General features: G+C 49.0%; 2 protein-coding genes across 18 annotated transcripts in view; both read right to left on the reverse strand.

Annotated features, from left to right (window-relative positions):
* EYA3 (EYA transcriptional coactivator and phosphatase 3) overlaps positions 1–7,439 on the reverse strand; it is a 42,941-nt gene extending 35,502 nt beyond the window's left edge. For 3 of the 17 annotated variants that reach the window (XR_015279336.1, XM_086863426.1, XM_086863418.1), the window contains exons 1-3: positions 7,087–7,388; positions 6,696–7,015; positions 4,236–4,355 (exon numbers count right to left, since the gene is read on the reverse strand). The gene's annotated coding sequence lies outside the window, so the exon portion shown is untranslated. Of the gene's footprint in view, positions 1–4,235; positions 4,356–6,221 lie in introns of those variants that run through there. The other 14 variants (XR_015279337.1, XM_086863429.1, XR_015279339.1 and 11 more) reach the window with 11 other exon arrangements.
* Positions 7,440–8,504: 1,065 nt separating this feature from the next.
* Positions 8,505–18,716, reverse strand: PTAFR (platelet activating factor receptor). Its single transcript, XM_023941010.2, has 3 exons — positions 18,618–18,716; positions 14,604–14,790; positions 8,505–12,395 (listed from the first exon to the last, which is right to left on the reverse strand). The coding sequence occupies exon 3, from the start codon at positions 12,339–12,341 to the stop codon at positions 11,274–11,276; it is 1,068 nt and encodes a 355-aa protein (XP_023796778.2). The 5' UTR covers positions 12,342–12,395; positions 14,604–14,790; positions 18,618–18,716; the 3' UTR covers positions 8,505–11,273.
* Positions 18,717–18,854: the final 138 nt, after the last annotated feature.

An 18,854-nucleotide genomic window follows, 5' to 3' on the forward strand; every position in this document is an offset into this window, starting at 1 on the left:
AAAGATCCCAGGAAATGACAGCATCAGTCTGGTTTACAGAATAAAACAGCCCCTTAAGGAACTGCCAGGAATTGAACAATTTTGTGTACTAAGCTTCATTTTTTTCTTCCTTCAGGCAGAACCAGAATTGTGGAAATTCTTCATGTGATTCTTGCATCATCACAGTGATGCAAACAAAATGAGTAAACTGGCACATAAAATATTCCATCTTGTGAAAAATCAAAATAATGTTAAAGACACTTAAAAGAAAAGGACTCCCCATAGCAGTGCAACCCTGCACAGAGACAGGAGCAAGCAGGAGGGGCTCAGTGAACTTTCCTCCTCCACCATGGAATGAAATAACTCACACAAGTCACTTGCTCTAAAGCAGAATTGGCAGTGGCACAATACATGCTCTCCTTCCCATGACGTGCAGGAGTTCATTTCTAACTGCCAAATTCAGGCTGCACATCCATGTCTGTGCCTGTTACCCCACAGCTTCCAAGCCAATGGGAATAGGAAACCTTACTGCAGTGTTTGAAAATCAGCTGAAGAAGGAAAAGGAAGTGTGATTTCCAACCTCACACTGTGGTGCCAACCCCTCTGCCCCAAGTCCTACTTTCTAATACTACTGACTCCTCAAACAGCTTTGCTCTCCAAAACAAGTCTTGAAAATGCCCTCTAAAATCCATCTTCAAGACACCAAGCTTTCTCTCATTAAATCCATCTTCTTTGTAAGCAGTTTTCTCCTATTTCTTTGTCCTGAAGCAGAGCTGAAAAAGGACTCAAGTTCATGAATGGAAGCTGGGCTGCACACCAGCCTGCTGATTCCCTGTCTTGAGCAATCCAGCAGAGCTCACAGCAAACACTGATATTCCACTATTGGCTTTTCTCATCCTCCACAAACACACACATGGCCCTAGCTACAACACACACAGGTATCTGCAAAATACTGTGACAACCAGAAGAATAAACCTTTGTGATGAGTGCTGCTGGAGGATTCCCCACTCTTTCTCTGTGCTCCTTCCCTTCCTTATCAACCAGGAAATATCAATATCAAACACTGTAAAAGTTACAAAAAAAGCATTTTGTATGCCCTATTTCTGAAGGTATGGATGGTCACAACAAGCCTCCAAATGCTGTCCTGTAGGACTGAAAACTCATTTCCTTAAAATGGAAAAGAAGTGCTGTGAGAAATAAAATAAGAAATAAACACAGTGAGGAAAAGAACTAAAATCAAACATGGAAATACAAATCTAGTTTTCTCTTCAGCAATGCCTGTTCCATTGACAGGAAGCTCTCCATGATTTTTAGACCCTTGAAGGGATATCAGTGTTTTGACTGTCTGCAGCTCACTCTACTTGACTGATGACACATGCTTGTTTTCCCAGTTCTTATGCAATGCTTTTTCAATTCGGGTTTGAAACACAGCAGGGAAAATTTTAATGGGGAAAAGAACTGTTTTCACAAAAGGAAGATTTGGAAAGAACAACTTCATCCTCAAGAAAAACAACTCCCACTGAGCCCAAAAATCATGTGGCAACTCCTGCTAGACAGAGCCAACATGCATCACCCACAGGGCACAAGAACACAGAACTGCTGCTACTTTTTAGTGACAAAACCAGAGTACATGATGATTTACAGAAACATCAGCCAAGCAGAAGAATTGATTCCCTCCTCTCTTCCTGAGGATATCACTTGCAAAGAGACTGGGCAGATTTTCTCCTGAAGACCCCACAGGGTGGGGTACCTGTAATCTCACAGCCCATTACATTTTTGTGTTTCTGGAAATCAATAAACAGGTCACAAACTTCTAGAGCTGTAGCCCTAGACAGAAAAAAAAAAATGCTGTCTGATTTCCATGGTTCTAAAAACAAACTTCCCAACAGCAGGACACACTGCCTTTAATTCCTAAAAGCAACTTCTGACATATTCTAATAGATTAGGACATTTCCTGAACAAAAGACTAAACATTTTTAACTTCCCTCAGTAAGACAGCAAATCTGCATCAGATTAACCACAAAAAAGAATTACTGACATTATGCAGTTCTAAATTTTATTTTCAATAAAAGATTTGACTCATACATATCAAAAAGTCACATAGCCAGCACCAGAGGCTACCATGAAATGCACCTGTACTTCTATTAGAGAAACTCTTTCAGTACTCAACTGTACCAGGAGAACTGAAGATGACAAATAGCAAAATAAACAGCCAGCTTACAGTTTGTTCAGAAGGCTGATCTGATCTGTACAGTGCTATGGAGGGACCTGAAAAGGCAGTGTCTGATCATCAAGGACAGCTTTCCCAAGCACAAGAGCCCAGTCCAACCCAAGAGGCAAGAAAATGAGCAAATGCAGAGGGAGGACAGTTTGGCTGGACAGACAGCTTCTGACTAAGCTCAAAAAGGAAGAATCTGGCAGGTCAAGCAAAGACCAGATACCTATGAGGACTTCAGCAGAACTGCTGAAGCGTGGCTTCCAGGAGGAAATGAAGATCATGGAGATATCCTCATTGCTATAAATATATTTTCTTCAGACCCTGAGAATCAATCCCCAACTGGATAACAAACAAATCCCAGTAAAACCAGTGCTGTACGTCCTGGAGTGCCTGATGACCACAGAAAGAGCGCAAGAAGAATGCAGGCAGATTAATGACAGGTCATTGCTTTACTAACAGATCTCTAATTAGCTGACCTGTGGCAGTGATAAGATTGTGCACTTCATTTCAGCTGACACCAGAGCTGTCACATGATACAAACTCCTGCAGTGGCAATCAAAGCACATCGAACCCAACACTCTGCTAAGCTACAACCAGTTTTATTTGACGACTGGGACAGGTGAGGAGCAGAGCACAACTCAATTCCGCAGCTCCTGTGGCACTGGAAGACTGAGGAACAGGACTGAAGTTTGCACAGAACCAGGGGCTGACACACATCTTCAAGCTGAACGACAGCCCAGGGAATTTTTGTCTTCTTGCTCACCATGTGTACCAGGTAACCTTTGTGAAAGAACAGCCCACAGCACTTTCTGCTAAATTTTAGCTCTAAAATCTGTAAAATCAGTATCAAGACCTTACCCTAAGGGCTGTCATCTCTGACTTAGGCCTAGTCTGCAAAAATCCAGAAACATCAACAGAGCAGGACCCCTGGCATGTGAGGTATTACTGGATAGAAGGGGAACAAAATAAAGTAGAATAAGAAGAATTAAATCTCATGAGTCTTTGTAGCTCCTCAGAATACCAGCCAAGCTAATGAAGAATAGAAGTGCCTCTGTTAACTCTGAATCACATCTTCTAGAAAGGCCAGCTTTCCTTCCTATACCCCAAAAGTTCTGGATGGACACGAAATGAGGATTTAAAGTACACAGAATAATCAAGGCAACAGCTTCTGAAATTTCAAGAGCTATTATAGAGGTGGAGAACAAAGCACCAGCTATGTTCTGTAAATGGGACCAGACTTGCATGAACTTCAAAGTCCTGAACCAACAGTGTTGCTTTCCCCAACAGGTAGATAAGAATAACTATGCCTTTGCTAAAAGGCCAGCATGAGGAAATCTGAAGTACAGAAAGCAAGTATCACTGTTTTTTCTACTCAAAACACCTCCATGTAGTTTTGAAAACAGCTGCTACATTCTTTTCTGTTCTGAATAATTAATATTCACCTTTTCCTGAATATTCATTTTTCTACCCTGATCATCTTAAGTCAGTAATATTTAAGCAAGAATTTCTTAAGCTCTCTCATAAAGTAACAGGGGAAAAAAAAGGTGTCACAGAAAAGACACTAGTATGGGGCTGACTTGGAAAATCCCAGAAATTGAATAATAGTGCATTCTGTATAGAAGTAGGAACATCAACATCACCCAAGGTTTAGAGCTGCCACACGCTTCACATGATGTTCCAGCTGTGACTCTCAAGATCTGTCAGTATTCAAACACAACCAACAAACATTTCAAGACACGGCAGGAAGCTCCTGGGATGTAAGAATAGTGTTCTGCTCAAGTCTTAACTCAGGAGAGACCCATCTGCTGCAGAACTAAACTGTTCCATCACCTCTGAAATTAGGCTAGACATACCCTTAACCCCAAATAAAAGTCTGTTTATGAGACGGAAGGAGTCCCCAGTCAGCTCCATCACAAAATTATATTATTTTTCTAAATATAAGGCTTGTTTTTAGTTAGCTTGTTCCGTTACAGGACTGATGAGTGACAACCTGGAAAAGACAGGGCAGTGATTGGTGTGAATCACAATGGCACCATACCCTGAAGAGGCTGCTGTGCCCTGCTGTGTCACAGCACTCTCCTAAACACCATGTTGGGTAAGGCATCAGGAGGAGATCCGAGCCCTTGCAACATCACCTTCACTGAGGCTCTGGAGGCAGCTGCAAGAAGAAAGAAAGGATTTGAAGTTACTCCCTCGGGTACTGGAGTGCCTCCAGTCATGGCATCTGCACAAATTATCCCAGAATCACTGCTAGAGAGGGGCCACCAGAGAATACTGCTGAAGGGATGCTGGCTTACAAACAAACAAAAATCTACACAAATTAGGATGAAATAAAGAAAATAAATTAAGAGTAAGACAAGGCAAGAAAAGGCTGAAAAATACCTTCCTCAATATATAACCAACCATTGAGTGCCACTGGTCACGGTATAGGGGCAAAAACCACTTCCAAGTTCCTGTAAGATGTCTGGAGGTGGGTGGTCTGTAGACACTGCTTGGTGCAAGAATATATATAAAATACCAGTTGTTAAGTCCTGACACAATTCCATTTCAGGCTCAAAAGTTTCCACACCTCTCCACCCTAGCAGTTCCTTTTCCAATCACTGGGTTTTGCAGACCCAGTAAAAGTTTATCAAACATCTGTTTTTCTAAGAGCAGATTTCAGGGAAGAAGAGCAGAGACTTGCCAAGAGGGGAAAAAAAATAACCCGAATTCTGCTGAGAGTAGAGGCATGGAGCTACTCAGATCCCAGTGACAAATTATCTGCTTTATGACTTGAGTACCATGGCTTGCACACAGGAACACACTACTTGCCTGACTTTCAGTTCAATTAAAGTATTTCAGTATATTTTATCTAGTTTTATCTTTAGCCATCTATAACCACCTTTTGGTACACAGAAGTTACGTGTTAGAACTTAGTTAATCTACTGTAGAGGGGCTCCAACTCATTCACACAACACATGGAAACCCATTTAGTGTCCTCTGATATATTCAACTTAAAATTCATTCAACACCTGGGTATTTCCGGGGCAAAGTTTTGAGAAGTTACAAATAATTCCAAAGTCACCAATTACTTGGGCTATTGCATACATCTGCAACAGCTTTTCAAATTACTTGAAAAGCAAAAATTTTTTGATCAGATGTGTTGCACAACTCAATAACGCACAGTTCCCCAGGTGCCATAGCTACTGCTGAGGTTGAGGGAAGAGCTGAGGGGGAGACAAAAGCTGCAGGCAAACACTCCAGGAATTGCAGCAGCTTGGAAACTGTGGGACCTCAAGCTCAGCAACCTTTCAAACACAGCAGCGAGAATGTACCAGCAGATCACTGCTTGTGTGGCAAAAGCTGGAGAACAAAACTCCACAGGTAAGAGGGATCGCACCATGAGGTGACAAGGAAAATCCCTCAAACACAGTAGACTCAGCCCAACAAGCCTGTAGGCTTGCAAGCTGAGAAAACCACTATGTTCATGCATTTTTAAAGGTAACTTCTTATGAAACCGCTGACTTGAGGCACATGAATTGTGATTCTCAACTAAACATACATTATTCACCTTCCGGAGTTTAAGATAACCCACAACAGACAAAACTGAAGAAAACCAAACAAGTGGCAGATAAGATTTATATGATTATCATTATCTTAATCAGTATGCTGACTGTTAATTACCAGTAGAAAGTTACTACAGTACAGATTAAGTGTACCACAGAAGCAGAGCTAGCTCCATTCTGAAAGCAAACTCCACCATGACTCTTTGTTCGATGCTCCATCAGAATGGCTATAGCTATGTTCCATCAAGGAACAGCTCTAGTCTGGAAACCATTCAGCCACACCATTGCAGCACAACAACCAACAAGGCCTTCTGTACTGGAGCTGGCTGTACATAAAGCTCCAGCAATTCTGCACAGCATTCCCAGAACCAGGAACATCCAGAGGAGCCGATGTGCATCCAACCTCGCTTGTGAGGCCCAAGTCCAGCCCAAACATCCTATTAAACTGCACAAGCTCCAGAACAAGCAGCTAAACCCACCCAAGAGCGATGCAGGTGTGCTGAACCGTGCCCTGGGGAACAGCCTGCGCTCGGCCCTGGAGCCGCGGTCCCTCCCGCAGCCATCTACCGAGCCCTGGGCAAGTCGCGGGCCCGGCTCTGAATCCAGGCTCCCTCCGGCCGCTCCTCACCGCCTGGCTGAGCCCGGGCAGCCGGGCAGTGCCCCCCTTCCCCTCCTGCTTTCTCTCAGCTCTCCGCGCCCCAGCAGCGGCGAAGAAGCCGGGACAGCCGGGCACACCCCGCCGGGGTCGGCGGCGGCGAGACAGGGTCCAGCCCCGCGGCAGCGGTCCTGCCGCGGCCCCTCGGGCCCTCGCTCCGGCGGAGGCAGGGACAGGAGCACACGCTGAGCACACGCGTCGGCCTCACCGCTCCGGCCCGCCGGTCCCAGCCCGAGCCTGCGAACAGCACCTCGGGCTGCGGGAGTGCTCCGTGCGCAGGGCCCGAGCAGGTTCTTACCGAGAGGCGGCTCCGGAGCCGGGCCCGGGGCCCGCAGCGGACATGGCAGCGGCGCCCGCGCTCCCCGCCCGCCGCCGGAACACAGCGCGGCGCCGGCAGTGGCGTCACTGCCCGCCCGGCCCGGGGCGGGGTGAGGGCTGGGGGCTGAGGGATCGGGGCCGCTGCTATGCGGAGCTGCCTTAGTGGGTCTGGGCCGTGTGGCCCGGTTCCCGGGACTGAGGGTCTGGGCCGTGTGGCTCGGCTCCCGGGACTGAGGGTCTGGGCCGTGTGGCCCGGTTCCCGGGACTGAGGGTCTGGGCCGTGTGGCTCGGCTCCCGGGACTGAGGGTCTGGGTCGTGTGGCCCGGCTCCCGGGACTGAGGGTCTGGGCCGTGTGGCCCGGTTCCCGGGACTGAGGGTCTGGGCCGTGTGGCCCGGTTCCCGGGACTGAGGGTCTGGGCCGTGTGGCTCGGTTCCCGCCGCTGAGGGTCTGGGCCGTGTGGCCCGGTTCCCGCCGCTGAGGGCTGAGGGCCCAGGCCCGGGGCCGGTGCCGTGCGGAGCTGCCTTAGTGGGTCTGGGCCGTGTGGCCCGGTTCACGGCCACTGCCGCTCACTGTCCCAAGGGGTATTTAAACAGAGCGGGGCCCGGCCAGCCCGGCTGGCTGCCCCCAAAGCCGCTGCGTTACCGCTCTCCTCAGCCGGGCCGGGAGAGAAAACACAACGAAAGGCTGGTGAGGCGAGAGCAGGGCAGGAGAGATCTCTCACCCAGCACCGGTACGGCAGACATGAGCATGAGCCGGCTGGCGGATGTTTAATTTATTGCGAAAGAAATCAGAGTAGGGTAATGAGAAATCCACATCTCAATCGCCCATCCCTCCGGGCTTGTCGGACTCGGCTGTATTCCCGATTCGCTCCCTCCTCCCCCGAGCATTGCAGGGGGTGAGGAATGAGGATCACACGTTCTCTCCCTCCCTCAAGGGATGGACTCCTCAGAATTTTACCCGCTCCACCGTGGGGTATTTCTCACGGGATCAGTCTTCCAGGAGCAGGCAGCTCCACTGCGGGTCAGCAAACTGCTCCAGCCTGCTCTTCTCTCTCAGGGGTCCGTGGGTCCTGCCGGGACCCTGCTCCAGCACGGGCTGCCCAAGAGGCCGCAGCTTCTCGGGCATGGCCCTGCTCCGGCCTGGGCTCCTCCAGGGAATCTCAGCCCCAGCAGCACCTGGAGCAGGTCCTGCCCTCCTTCCCCACCGCGGCTGGGCTCTGCAGGGCTGTTTCTCACATACTCTCACTCTTCTTTGGCTGCGAATTGTTCCTATGCAATAACAGTTTTTCCTTTCTTATTATGTTATCCCAAAGGTGCTGCCACCATCACTGATGGGCTGGGGTCTGCCCTGGAGCCAAATGGCTTTAGCTTTGTTGGACATGGGGAAAGCTTCTGACAGCTTCCCACAGAAGCCATCCCTGCACCCCTCCCCACCTCCTGCAGAACCACATCCTAGCCCTGCAAAAACTACATTAAAATGGTTTGTCACATCACAGCCACACAATTGGTCTGTATAAATTTCCCATATGCAGGTCAGAGAGTTCAAGGGGTTTTGTCTGGCTCTAGCAGATTTTTTCAAAAGTTTTTCCTATCTGAAATTATTTCTTCCCCTTCACTCTTAGCAGGTAGAACCTTGCTGAGCCTTTAATTTCACCCCTCCCAAGGGTTCACATAATGTTTTTTTTAAAAAAAAAGATGCATTGAAGCTGTTCCAATGTAGTACCAAGGTTTTCCCTCAAGTATAAATACAGAAAGATGAGAAAGTGGGAAAAGTTAAAAGTCAAAACACTTGGGGAACACATTTTATTTAGAAGAGCTTTTGAGGATCCATTTCATTGCAAGGTAAAGCAGAGTAATGCAACATTGTGGTAAGAACAAGAAAGTATTTCCAGGAACAGAAAGTAGGAGCTTAGCCTGGTTCTTAGAAATGCATTTTTACTGATTAATTAGCGTAACATCTCCTGAAGTAGCCTTGGGGCTTTTCCCTCTGCTTTTCCTCTGATGCAAGTTTATGTTTGTTCCCTGAGCCCACAGTGCTTGCTGTGGAATAAAGCCTGTTATGTACCCATGGTAAAGAGCTAAACTGTAAACTTTTGCAAGCTTTCCAAGAATCAGTAGATCATGCATCTGCCAGCTTTCCATGTAAAAATCCTTTCCATTTCCTCCAAGAGTTGCCAAACTCCATCTATCAGGGCTTTAGGGTCTGTGAGCTCTGCTATTGCTGGGAGCCAAGGGGGGAAAGCAGGACCCCTGCTGCCAGCTGTGAGAGCTCCTCATCCAGAATATGCCCACAATGCAGAAACAAAAGCAGATTCCTCCAGCAAGACAGATTTAGGCTTTTAAATTACAGAAACTTCTCCCTTCCTGCGTGCTGTGGATCTGCAGATTCAGGGCGCATCTTTGAACATGTCTGAGGAGCATGAGGTACTGGCAAGTGTTTGTTGTGGATGGCCTTTTGTGGAGCAGAGCCCAGGAGTAGGAGGGAGATACATTCTTATTGTGATCAGACTCTTTCCTCTGGCACTGGGCCTGGAGAGCAGGGCTGGCCCTGGCAAAGGCCTTACAAAAATAAACATCTTAGTTCTTTTCCTCACTGGCACAAATAAGGACAAAAGCTGCCTGAGGAGGTCCAGAGGATACATCTGAAGGACCTGTATCAGGTCAAGAAGGCAAAGCAGTACAAATACTGGTCCTGTCTTTGGAAAGATTTGAGCTTATCTCTCCCATTCTTGGGCAGGTGTGGAAAGGCTACTACCCTACACATGAATAATTGGTGTCACAGGTCAGATACACTCTTCCTGTCATCAACAGACTAGGTCTTTTAGAGAACCAACAACTGTTGTGAAAACAAGTAAGTTCCCTTCCCTGCCCAATTTCCTGTGCTAGATTGAGCAATTTGGGTCACAGAAGGAACCCCAAGTGTCTCATGACTGGTAACAGAACTCAGCACTCATGGAAAACCACTTTTCTCTGGGCCCCAGTGGACTGCATCCGGCCCTGGGTCAGTGGCCTCCAGTGCTGTTGGAGTGTGTGAATTATTTGTCTGTCAAGTGTCCTGACATAACACTTCACTTGCTGTAGATCAAGAACTAGTCAGCTTTGTGATAAGTATAGCATTGGATAAAAATTCGTGAAGGATATCTGTAATACTGTAAAGATACAAAATAATCCAGAGATTCCTTCCTGAGTTGGGCAGTAACGATCGACAGGCAATCAAACCGGACAATAAGAGTAGCCCGGTCGAGATATCCATCTGCGGGAAATCTATTCACCCACACATCTAGACTCTTTGTTAGACTGTGCCCATCCCGGGTTTTGCCTCAGGACACAAAAATCCTTATAAAAACCCCGGACTGCAGTCCCTTCTTCGTGGATTTGGGAAATCTGTACCTCTGGGTACAGACCCCTGTCCACCCGGCGCTGCGCTGATCTATTTATTGTGGTTTTTCTCTCGTTGCTTGTGATTAAAATTATTTTATAATAAATCGCTTTTTATATTAACCCTATTTTGCCATTGCATTTATAACAGCTTCAATTATTTGCAGCAGAACTGGAAAAGCTGGAGGAAGGAATAATGTAATGGCTACAACCCTAATTCAAATAAATAAGTACAAAGAAACAGAAGCATTTTAAGCTTTTTTTTTTTTTTCTTTATCATAATGCCCATGCTGACAGTAGCCCTCTGTTATCTGGAGCCTCCTGAGCAAGACTGGCTGTCTGTCAGAAATTACTAAATTGAGTGCATGAGGCCACTGGCTGGCCAGTTCTGCCCTCACACAGGAAGCCAGGGCAGACCATGGTACCCTTTGGCCATAATGCTGATCTGGTGGAGGGAGAGGGGAGGTGTGCTGAGGCACAGCAAATTTCTCTTCCTTTCCTTCTCTGCTTTACTGACTCAAGATCTGGAAGCAAAGATTCATAATAGCTTCTCCCAGACATCTATCAAGTTTAGATCCCAGCAGACCACGAGTCACTAAGAAGGGATGAAGGGATTGGAGGTGCAGATATTTGACAGCAGTTGAGGAATTCCGTGGACTACATCCCTTACAGCCACTCAAGAGCTTCATCAGCTCAGACTCTCTTCACAGGATCATGTAAGCTGCTTAGAAAAGCCACACAATGATACTCAGAGCTCAATCTGTTCTTCCAGGTCTTTTAGAAGTCCCTTACAGCTCTAATACTGGATCCACTGTGAGAACTGGGCAGGCAGAGGAGCAGGGATGATGCTATCTGGACTGGCTCAATGGGTAATTTTGGTGCGCTCAGCTTCTAGCTGCTCACTGCAGAGGCTCAGTGACACTCTTCTTTCACGTTAAAACAAACATCTGAGCTGTTCTCAGCGCCCATGAGAGCACCAGCCCGGATAGAAGGAGCTTTGCTGCCAGATTATTGCAGGTTCCGGTTCTGCCCGTTGCATGTGACAGAAGAAATGAACATCCATTCTTCTGTCTAATGGGAAGAAGAAAATGTAAAATCCTGGTCCTCTGTTGTGTCAACAACTCAAGATGAGCGAATAATTCACACCTCTCCATGTGCAATCAGAACATACAGAGTGGTCCTAACCCATCCTAATGGCATCCTCTTGGTGAATGGTGCCCTCAATCACCGTGTCTGTTGTTTGCCTGGAGCATTTGCGACTCCCTTTCATGCTTTTCAGGTTTTCTGAAAGATGCTTCTGGAACTTCTTGGTGAGGAAGCAGTAGATGATCGGGTCCAACATACAGTTCGTACTCAAGAGGCACAAAGTCACCTGGTGAGCATCGTTGAGCTGTTGGCGCAGCTGACAGTTTTCCTTCTTCCACTGCTCCAGAACAGTCAGAGTCCAGGGCAGGTGCACGATGTGATGGGGCACAAAGCAAATGATGAACACAGCCAGCACTGTGCACACCATCCAGAGGGCCCTTTGCTTGACGTGAGCGCTCTTCCGTGGATGCACTGACTTGGAGAACAAGGTCCTGATAATGACAATGTTCCAACCTAGTATTAAAAGGAAAATTATATAGAAGAGGATGCAGATGATGACATGAATGGCGAGAACAGCTGAAACACCACTCGAGGAGTCATAGCGCTCAAAGCACCGCGTGAAATTCCTGGAGTTAACCTGCTCCTGATTAGTATTATTGTCAAAAAGGTAATACAAAGAGCTGCCCACTATTAGGATCCAGATAGCTGCTGATAGGTAGATTCCTCTTCTCTGGGTGGTCAGCTGAGCAGCTTTAATAGGATTAGTCACAGCTTGGTAACGGTTGTATGTGATGACCATTAGAAAAGCAACAGAGGAGTAGGTATTAACAAAAAATAAACAGCCAGCCACATTACAAAGGAACTCAGGCATGATCCAGTCCCCATGGTGGTGATAGTAAACAATCCACATTGGCATCGTAACTAAGAAGAGCAAGTCAGCTACTGTTAGGTTCACCATGAATATCTTGATTTCATTGAGTTTCTTGGTGGGGTAAATACGGGTGAAAATCCAGAGAACATAGCAGTTGGCAACAAAGCCCAGGATGAAGATAATACTGTAGAAAACAGTGAAGAGGTTGTAGCGAAACTCAGAGTCTATGTGGCATGAAATGTAGGAATTAGCACTGCCTTCTGCACCTCCTTTGCCCTTTCCAGACATCATGGTATGAGTGGGCACGTCTGAAGCACAGTTTCCTGCCACAGCTTTTCTTCTTACCTAGAAACAAACAACAGAAATCAAGCTGATGGATTGGCACCATTGCTAAACCCCACCTTTCATTGTCAGTTATCTATGACCATAGGAGTTCTGCTGATGCCTTGGTTCCACTTAGACACCTGCCCTGTCTCCTTGGTCCATAATCTGTTACTCTGCCCTGTCTCAAGCTTCTTAATCTTTTACTAGACTCAGGAGTGTTTTCTATGACTCGTCCTGTCCCTGCATCTGGTTCTCCTTTCTTCCCCTGCCACCTCCCCCATGCCTCTGTGGGCTGAGTCCCACTCTGGTGCCCTTGTGCTCAAATGTTGTTCCTCATTTACACATTTGCACGTTGGCAATTTTCCTCTGCAAATGGGGAAGTCAGCTGGAGCTGGAGCTTCTTCTGCCTTTTTCCGCAGAATTGCAACTCTCAGTACTACTCTCCAGTTGTGAAAAAGGAAGGCAGCAGTCATCTTCCTGAGAGTCCTGTCCTTCCTCACCCCTCCCAGGTCCCCTAAGGACACGACAGTGACAAGATTTGGACCTTCCCAGGCAGCTGCATGCTGGGCAGTGCTGAGTTCCAAGTGTCCTGAAGCTCAATCTTCCAGCCACGGTCCTGCAGAATGCACACACAGTCCCAGCAGTGCTGGGAGTTGGCCCCAGGTGACACATGTACTTCTCACTCACCTTCATCTTTATCACCTTCAGTCACAGGGAGTGTAATGTTTGATGCACTAGTCTGACATTAGAATAAGGAATAAAATCCCAAGAAGTCCTAATTACCTAAGATCAATAGAGAACTTTGAGGTTTTTTTTCCAAATCTGCATTATAAACTCACACTGCTGTGTCTATCTGCAACACCAGCAAATAGTTCTGGTGCTTAGGGCTGGGAGCTTTGCAATTAAAGCTGATCTATTCCTGTGGCAGCAGAGCTGAGCATACCAAGAGTGGGGGGGATAAAACCAGGTAATGCATCTCTGGCAGGATTCATGAGGAATCCAATACCTGGGCACAGCTGTTGTTCACAGTCCCTTCAGATGGTGCCCCAGGGCACTGTCCACCCACACCTCCATTTCTGGTTCTGCACAACAGGATGGTGGCCACCAAACTTTGCCCAGGAGCTCTGGTGAACTTTACTGTCTGCAGACTGCCAGGTTTAGCAGATGTTGTGGAAGTGAGAGTGAACATGCAGGTCCTCTCCACGGCAGAGGCTGCACAGGTGGGCTTGAGCCACAGGGCAGTGCTCTGAAATGGAGAGGTGGGTGTGAGAACATGCTCTGTGGCTGCTTCCAGTCTGCTGAAATCTCTGGCAAAGAGATTTCAAGGTGTTCTGTGGGACATGGCAGTGCCATCTCCTGGCCCCAGCACCACCTGGTAGAACTCATCTATCTTTGCATTAGGAGGAGTGCTGTGCCAACGCCAGGGTCCTGCAGGGAATCCCGAGAGAGGTGTCCTTTCCTTCTCATGAGCCAAGTGAGATGTTCTGCTGAGCACAGCTAGAAGGGAACACAGCACCATTCCCCACGGAATTTACCCAATGGCCAATTCCCTCTTCAGCCTGAGGAACCCAGGCTCATGTCTCCATATGCTTGTGAATGCCCTGAGCCCCGGGCTCAGAGCGCTCTGCAGGGGCTCCTCAGCCTGTCCTGCTGAGGCAGTTCCCCTTTCTCTGAAGCCTGTTCGTGCTGCCCGTCCCAGCAGAAAGGCAAGCAGGCACCACAGGGAAGGTATGTGTGGCTGTGGATCCTGTTCTCTGCTGCAGTAGCCTGTGCCACCTGGCCAAACCTCCTGAGACCTCCAGCCCAAGCCATTGCCTTTCCACAGTCCCCCAGCCAGGAATCCCAGGTACCCTCAGCTTCGCTGGAAGCAGGGCTGAAGGTGGAAGTAACCAACACAGACAGAGCACCTGCTGATCCTGCTCCCGGTCCACAGACTCTGCCATGTGCCCTCCCAGGCAGGATTTACTGGCTTACCAAGACAAGCAAGCTCTGCCATCAGCAAATGTATATTCCAAGAGGAATGTATTTGTTTTAAGAAGAATAAGGAATTTAAGGAATAAAATTTGTTTTATAAGCAAATATCCAGAGATTTCTTCACAAGAGCAAGCTACACTGTGTCGACAAAGAGCTCTCCAAGGAGTGCAAATGGAGGAGCAGCATTGCAGCTGATGGGTCTGTGACTGCCCTGTCAGTAGTGACACAAATATACAAAGTATATTTTCTACTTACCGGAGTTGAAAAAATTCAGCACAATATGTCCATCTTCAGCTTTAGTAGCGGTGGGGGTTTCACTGAGGATGCTTGGTTGTCTCCCAGATGTTATTTTCCCGTCCCTGAGGCTGGACAGTCTCCACACTGGCAGCTCTTAAGAACAGGGCACCAGAATGCAAGCAACTGTAGCATGACTGCAGAGTCACTAGAGGAGAGGAAATGTGTGACATCAGCAAAGGAAATGAGAAATAAAATAAGCTGTGGAGGAAAGACAGCCACAGCAAAGGTCTGGAAAGTCCTTAAGGCTTTTTCCTCAGAGTATCTCTGCTTCTGATGATCCTGAAAGAGGGCAAGATTGGGATTTTCCTCTAAAGGCAGAATAGAAATTCACTCTGTGTCCCCAGTTAGATTTGGGATTAGACAACTTTCTGAGCATCTTCTGCCCAAACAGATGAATGGCAGCCACTTAATAACTTTCAGGAAAGGAAGAGATAGGAAACTCATATATGAACAGACTCATTTCCTAGTAGTCTCCTTCAGACTTATGTTGGAACTAATTCAGGGATTCCACCATCCCAAGTCTCCCTTTATCTCAGGGATATCAGCAGACAGAGACAGCACAGCAGGGCAGATTGTTACCTGTCCCACACACCATCACATTATGGCCACTGTTACCTGTGGCAGCCTGAAGCTCACTCAGAACGGTGACACTGATGGTGGGGTGCTCAGAGCCACCACTGACAAGCAAAGCTGCACACACATCTCAGCCAAGCTGTAAATCCCAGGCTGTCCCCCCATGGCGATGATTAACCTGCCCTCTGTGCCTTCCTCTGTTCTTACATCTGCATGCAGCACGGATGTGAGCTTAGAGCAAAGACCTCTCACCTGGCACACCTACAGCAACCAGAGCCCTGAGTCTGGTGTTTGGGCTCACAGCTGGCAGAGGGGCCAAGGTGGACAGCAGCAGTGCTGCTCTGTGCTGCCTTTGGCTCAGCTGGTCTCAGGAGTCCCAAGGTTTTGGGCTGCACAGTACCAGGCTGCCATGCCAGAACCCACCCACTGTCTGTGCCAGTGCCTGGATGTCTCCAGCCAGGGGCAGGCAAAGCCCCAGCACCAGCCTGGGCTTCTTTGCCTGGATTGGCTCTTCCCTGTCCCTTCTCCAGAGAGTGCAGGTGACCTTTCCCAGGGCTATTACATAGAGAAACACCTGGTGTGCACTTCAGCACAGTGCTCTGAAGGTGTAATCCAGGTGCCAGGCAGCCCCCAGGATCCCTAGGTGAGCTCCAGCCAAGCTGGAGATGTGCAAGTGCTCTCCAAACTGCAGGACAATCCGTATCTTGCTGCTCTGAACCCTGTTCAGGGAGAACTCCAAGACAACCTGAAGTCCATGGACACCACAGCTGGCACCACAGCACACGGTGGCCAAGGTATTTGGAAGCCCCCTGAGCAGAGTGGAACCCCTGTAATGTGAGGGAGCCCCATAGAATGGCACCACATGGGATGGAAGCCTTGGCAGGGTGGGCTGCACTAGGGGCTGGCATGAGGAGCAAGGGACAGCCAAGCTCTGCCTGTCCAGCCACACGAGGGAGAGCTGAGGCTCCTGCAGTGACGCTGCAGAGCTGTGCTGGGATGGAAGCTGCCACTTCCCTCTGCCGCCAGACATCCTCCCTCCTTTCCCCTTCCCATCAGCTGCTGTAAGGATGAAGGAACTTGACCCTTCATGGATGAGACAGAGCCCCAGCTCTGCCCTTTAGGTTGTTCCTGGGGGTTTAAACTTCAAACCAAACAAGAGTGTGCTATGGAGGTTGGCTGACAGCCAGTCCAAGTCTCTGGGGAGAGCAACCAGCAATGTCAGGGACAAGGGGAGTGCTCGCAGGGGATGTGGCAACACTTAACAAATCTTGGCTTGCTGTCCTGCCACAGCCCAGCCTTTAGAGGAAATGAAAGCCCAGGGGGTTTTGGGCTGAGGAGGAAGCTTCAGAAGTCTTCATCCTTCCTCTGCTCAGCCCTGCAGCATGACCATTGTGCATCAGCAGGTCCCTTTGCCCCCATACAGTTCCCACAGGCAGCTCCTCCCTTTTACTCCCTTCCCACCTGGGAGCCCCTTTCCTTCTCTCCTGGCCCTGCTGCCGATTTCTGAGCATGTAACTGACTCCAATATTAAGATGGATTTTGCCAGTGGAGGCTGGGCTCCTTCAGCACTCCTGGCAGTCTGACTGTCCTGTGCTAGACACTATTTCCTGCTCTTCCCGCCCAGGGAATGCACACACCGGCTGACACTGACAGCTTTGCAAGGCTAAGTTGAGAAAAAAAAACAATCTTGAATATGCCTATGAATATCATCAGGCTAACTTGCAACCTAATAAAAAATAAACTTCTTTTACTCTGATTCCCATAGATGCTGTTAAGGAGAGCTGATAGTCCTTCATGTTGTACGTGCTGGATCCCAGAGCAGCTGTTCCAAATTCCACTTTCTGGGGATGATCCCACACAGGCTGACTGGTGGGCAGCAGCTGTTGCCCATGGGTCTGGCACCCAGCAGCATTCTCGTGGCAGCACATGCTGCCAAGGCAGGTGCCCAGTGCCTCCTGTAAGCCCCATCTGCCTCTGGCACATGTCCTTGTGGTCATTTCTTTCTTAGAGGTAGCCTGCTAGGAACACGCTCGCTTTGGATAACCACGTATAAACTTTGGAGGGATCAGAAACCAGTTGTTTTATAAGCAAATATCCAGAGATTTCTTCCCAAGAGCAAGCTACACTGTGTTGACAAAGAGCTCTGCAAGGAGGAGCAGCATTGCAGCTGGTGGGTCTGTGACTGCCCTGTCAGTAGCAAACGGACAAGATGAAATACCAACATGCAGCTTGTGACAGCACCAGCCACTGGCACACACATGAGCTTGGTCCCTGCCGATTCCAGTCCCCAGGACACATTCTTGTGTGCCAGGATGGGTCTTTGAAAAACCATGAAATTCTTTTGGAGCTGCAGCACACGCTCAGCTGGTGCTGAGTGTTACTGTCTGTGAGTTCCCACTACTCACGTAACACTGCACAGAATTTTCTTTTGCTCCTTGCAGGAAAGAAACACTAAATAAACTCACCTTCCCCTCTCCTGAGCACTTCAGAGCTGAGCACAATGTGTCCCCACCTTGTTACCAACCCTGCAGGAATGTGCCCCATAGCTGGGCTTGCTCAGCAGGAAAACACACCAAGCCATTGGCCAGAAGCCACTCCTGGGACAGTGGCAGCAGCAGTCCCTGGGTACCCTCTGACAGCTGTCAAGGCTTCTGCTGCTGGCTGTGCCACAGGGAGTGACAGACTGGCAGAGAATGTCACTGCTGGTAGCTGGACAGCTGGACAGGGTTAGGGGGTGAGGCAGGGAGCAGAGCAGTTGGTTCCCAAGCCCAGCCCTGCTGCACTGGGCAGAGGAGTGAGTTCATGGGCCACTGTGTCAGGATTTGTGTTCAATAGCCCCAGGCTGTCACAGCTCTGCTGGAGGCAAAAGCCACATCCTGCCTGAGCTGCCACAGCTGGACAGCAGTCCTGCTGCCCTCAACTGCAGCGAGACACCTCCTGCCACAGCTGCCTGCCCAGCCAGGGGCTGTGCATGAGTGACATGAGGACCTGGCCTCCTTGAGAGGCTCCAAGCACTCCCTCCTCTTCCTCGCAGGAGTAAGGTCCAGGCAGGGCCCCTCACTTTGCTTCACAGCATCCAAGCAAAGCCAGGGTTGTTGTCGCTCAGGGGTGGAATGGGACCTGGGTGAGAGCAGCCCCCTCCCCACAGCCCCAAAGGCACCAGCAGCACCCGCCTGACTCAGCTGTCACCATGCACATCACATCACATCACCTCACCCCTGCTGGCTCAGCATGCAGAACAAGGAGTGTCTTCCCACACCCATGCTGGGAGGATGAAGATGTCTCGGAAGCCCTTGGCCCTGTCAGAGATGCTGTGGCTCAGACCCAGCCCATGGCCTGAGTTACCCAGACATAGAAGGAGCTTGTGGAGAGCAAGCAGAAGGGAAAGGAACATCTTACCTTGGGGTCACAGAGCACCTGCTCCAGCTCAGTCACAGACCCCAGCCCACCAGGTGTGTGCTGCAAGTGGAGACACCAGCAGGGCCGAGCTGTGTGTGCGCTCCTGCCTGGGAAGAGGCTCTGACAGGAAAGAGGGCGTTGTGCTGGCTCCCAGGTGAGTGACTCACTTCCCCTCTTGGCACTTGTGACATGCTTAGCCGTGCCCTGGCTGCACCCTGGAGCTTGACATCAGTTCCT

Source organism: Cyanistes caeruleus, chromosome 26, assembly GCF_971803275.1.
Source record: "Cyanistes caeruleus chromosome 26, bCyaCae1.hap1.1, whole genome shotgun sequence".
In the NCBI taxonomy this organism is placed as follows: domain Eukaryota; kingdom Metazoa; phylum Chordata; class Aves; order Passeriformes; family Paridae; genus Cyanistes; species Cyanistes caeruleus.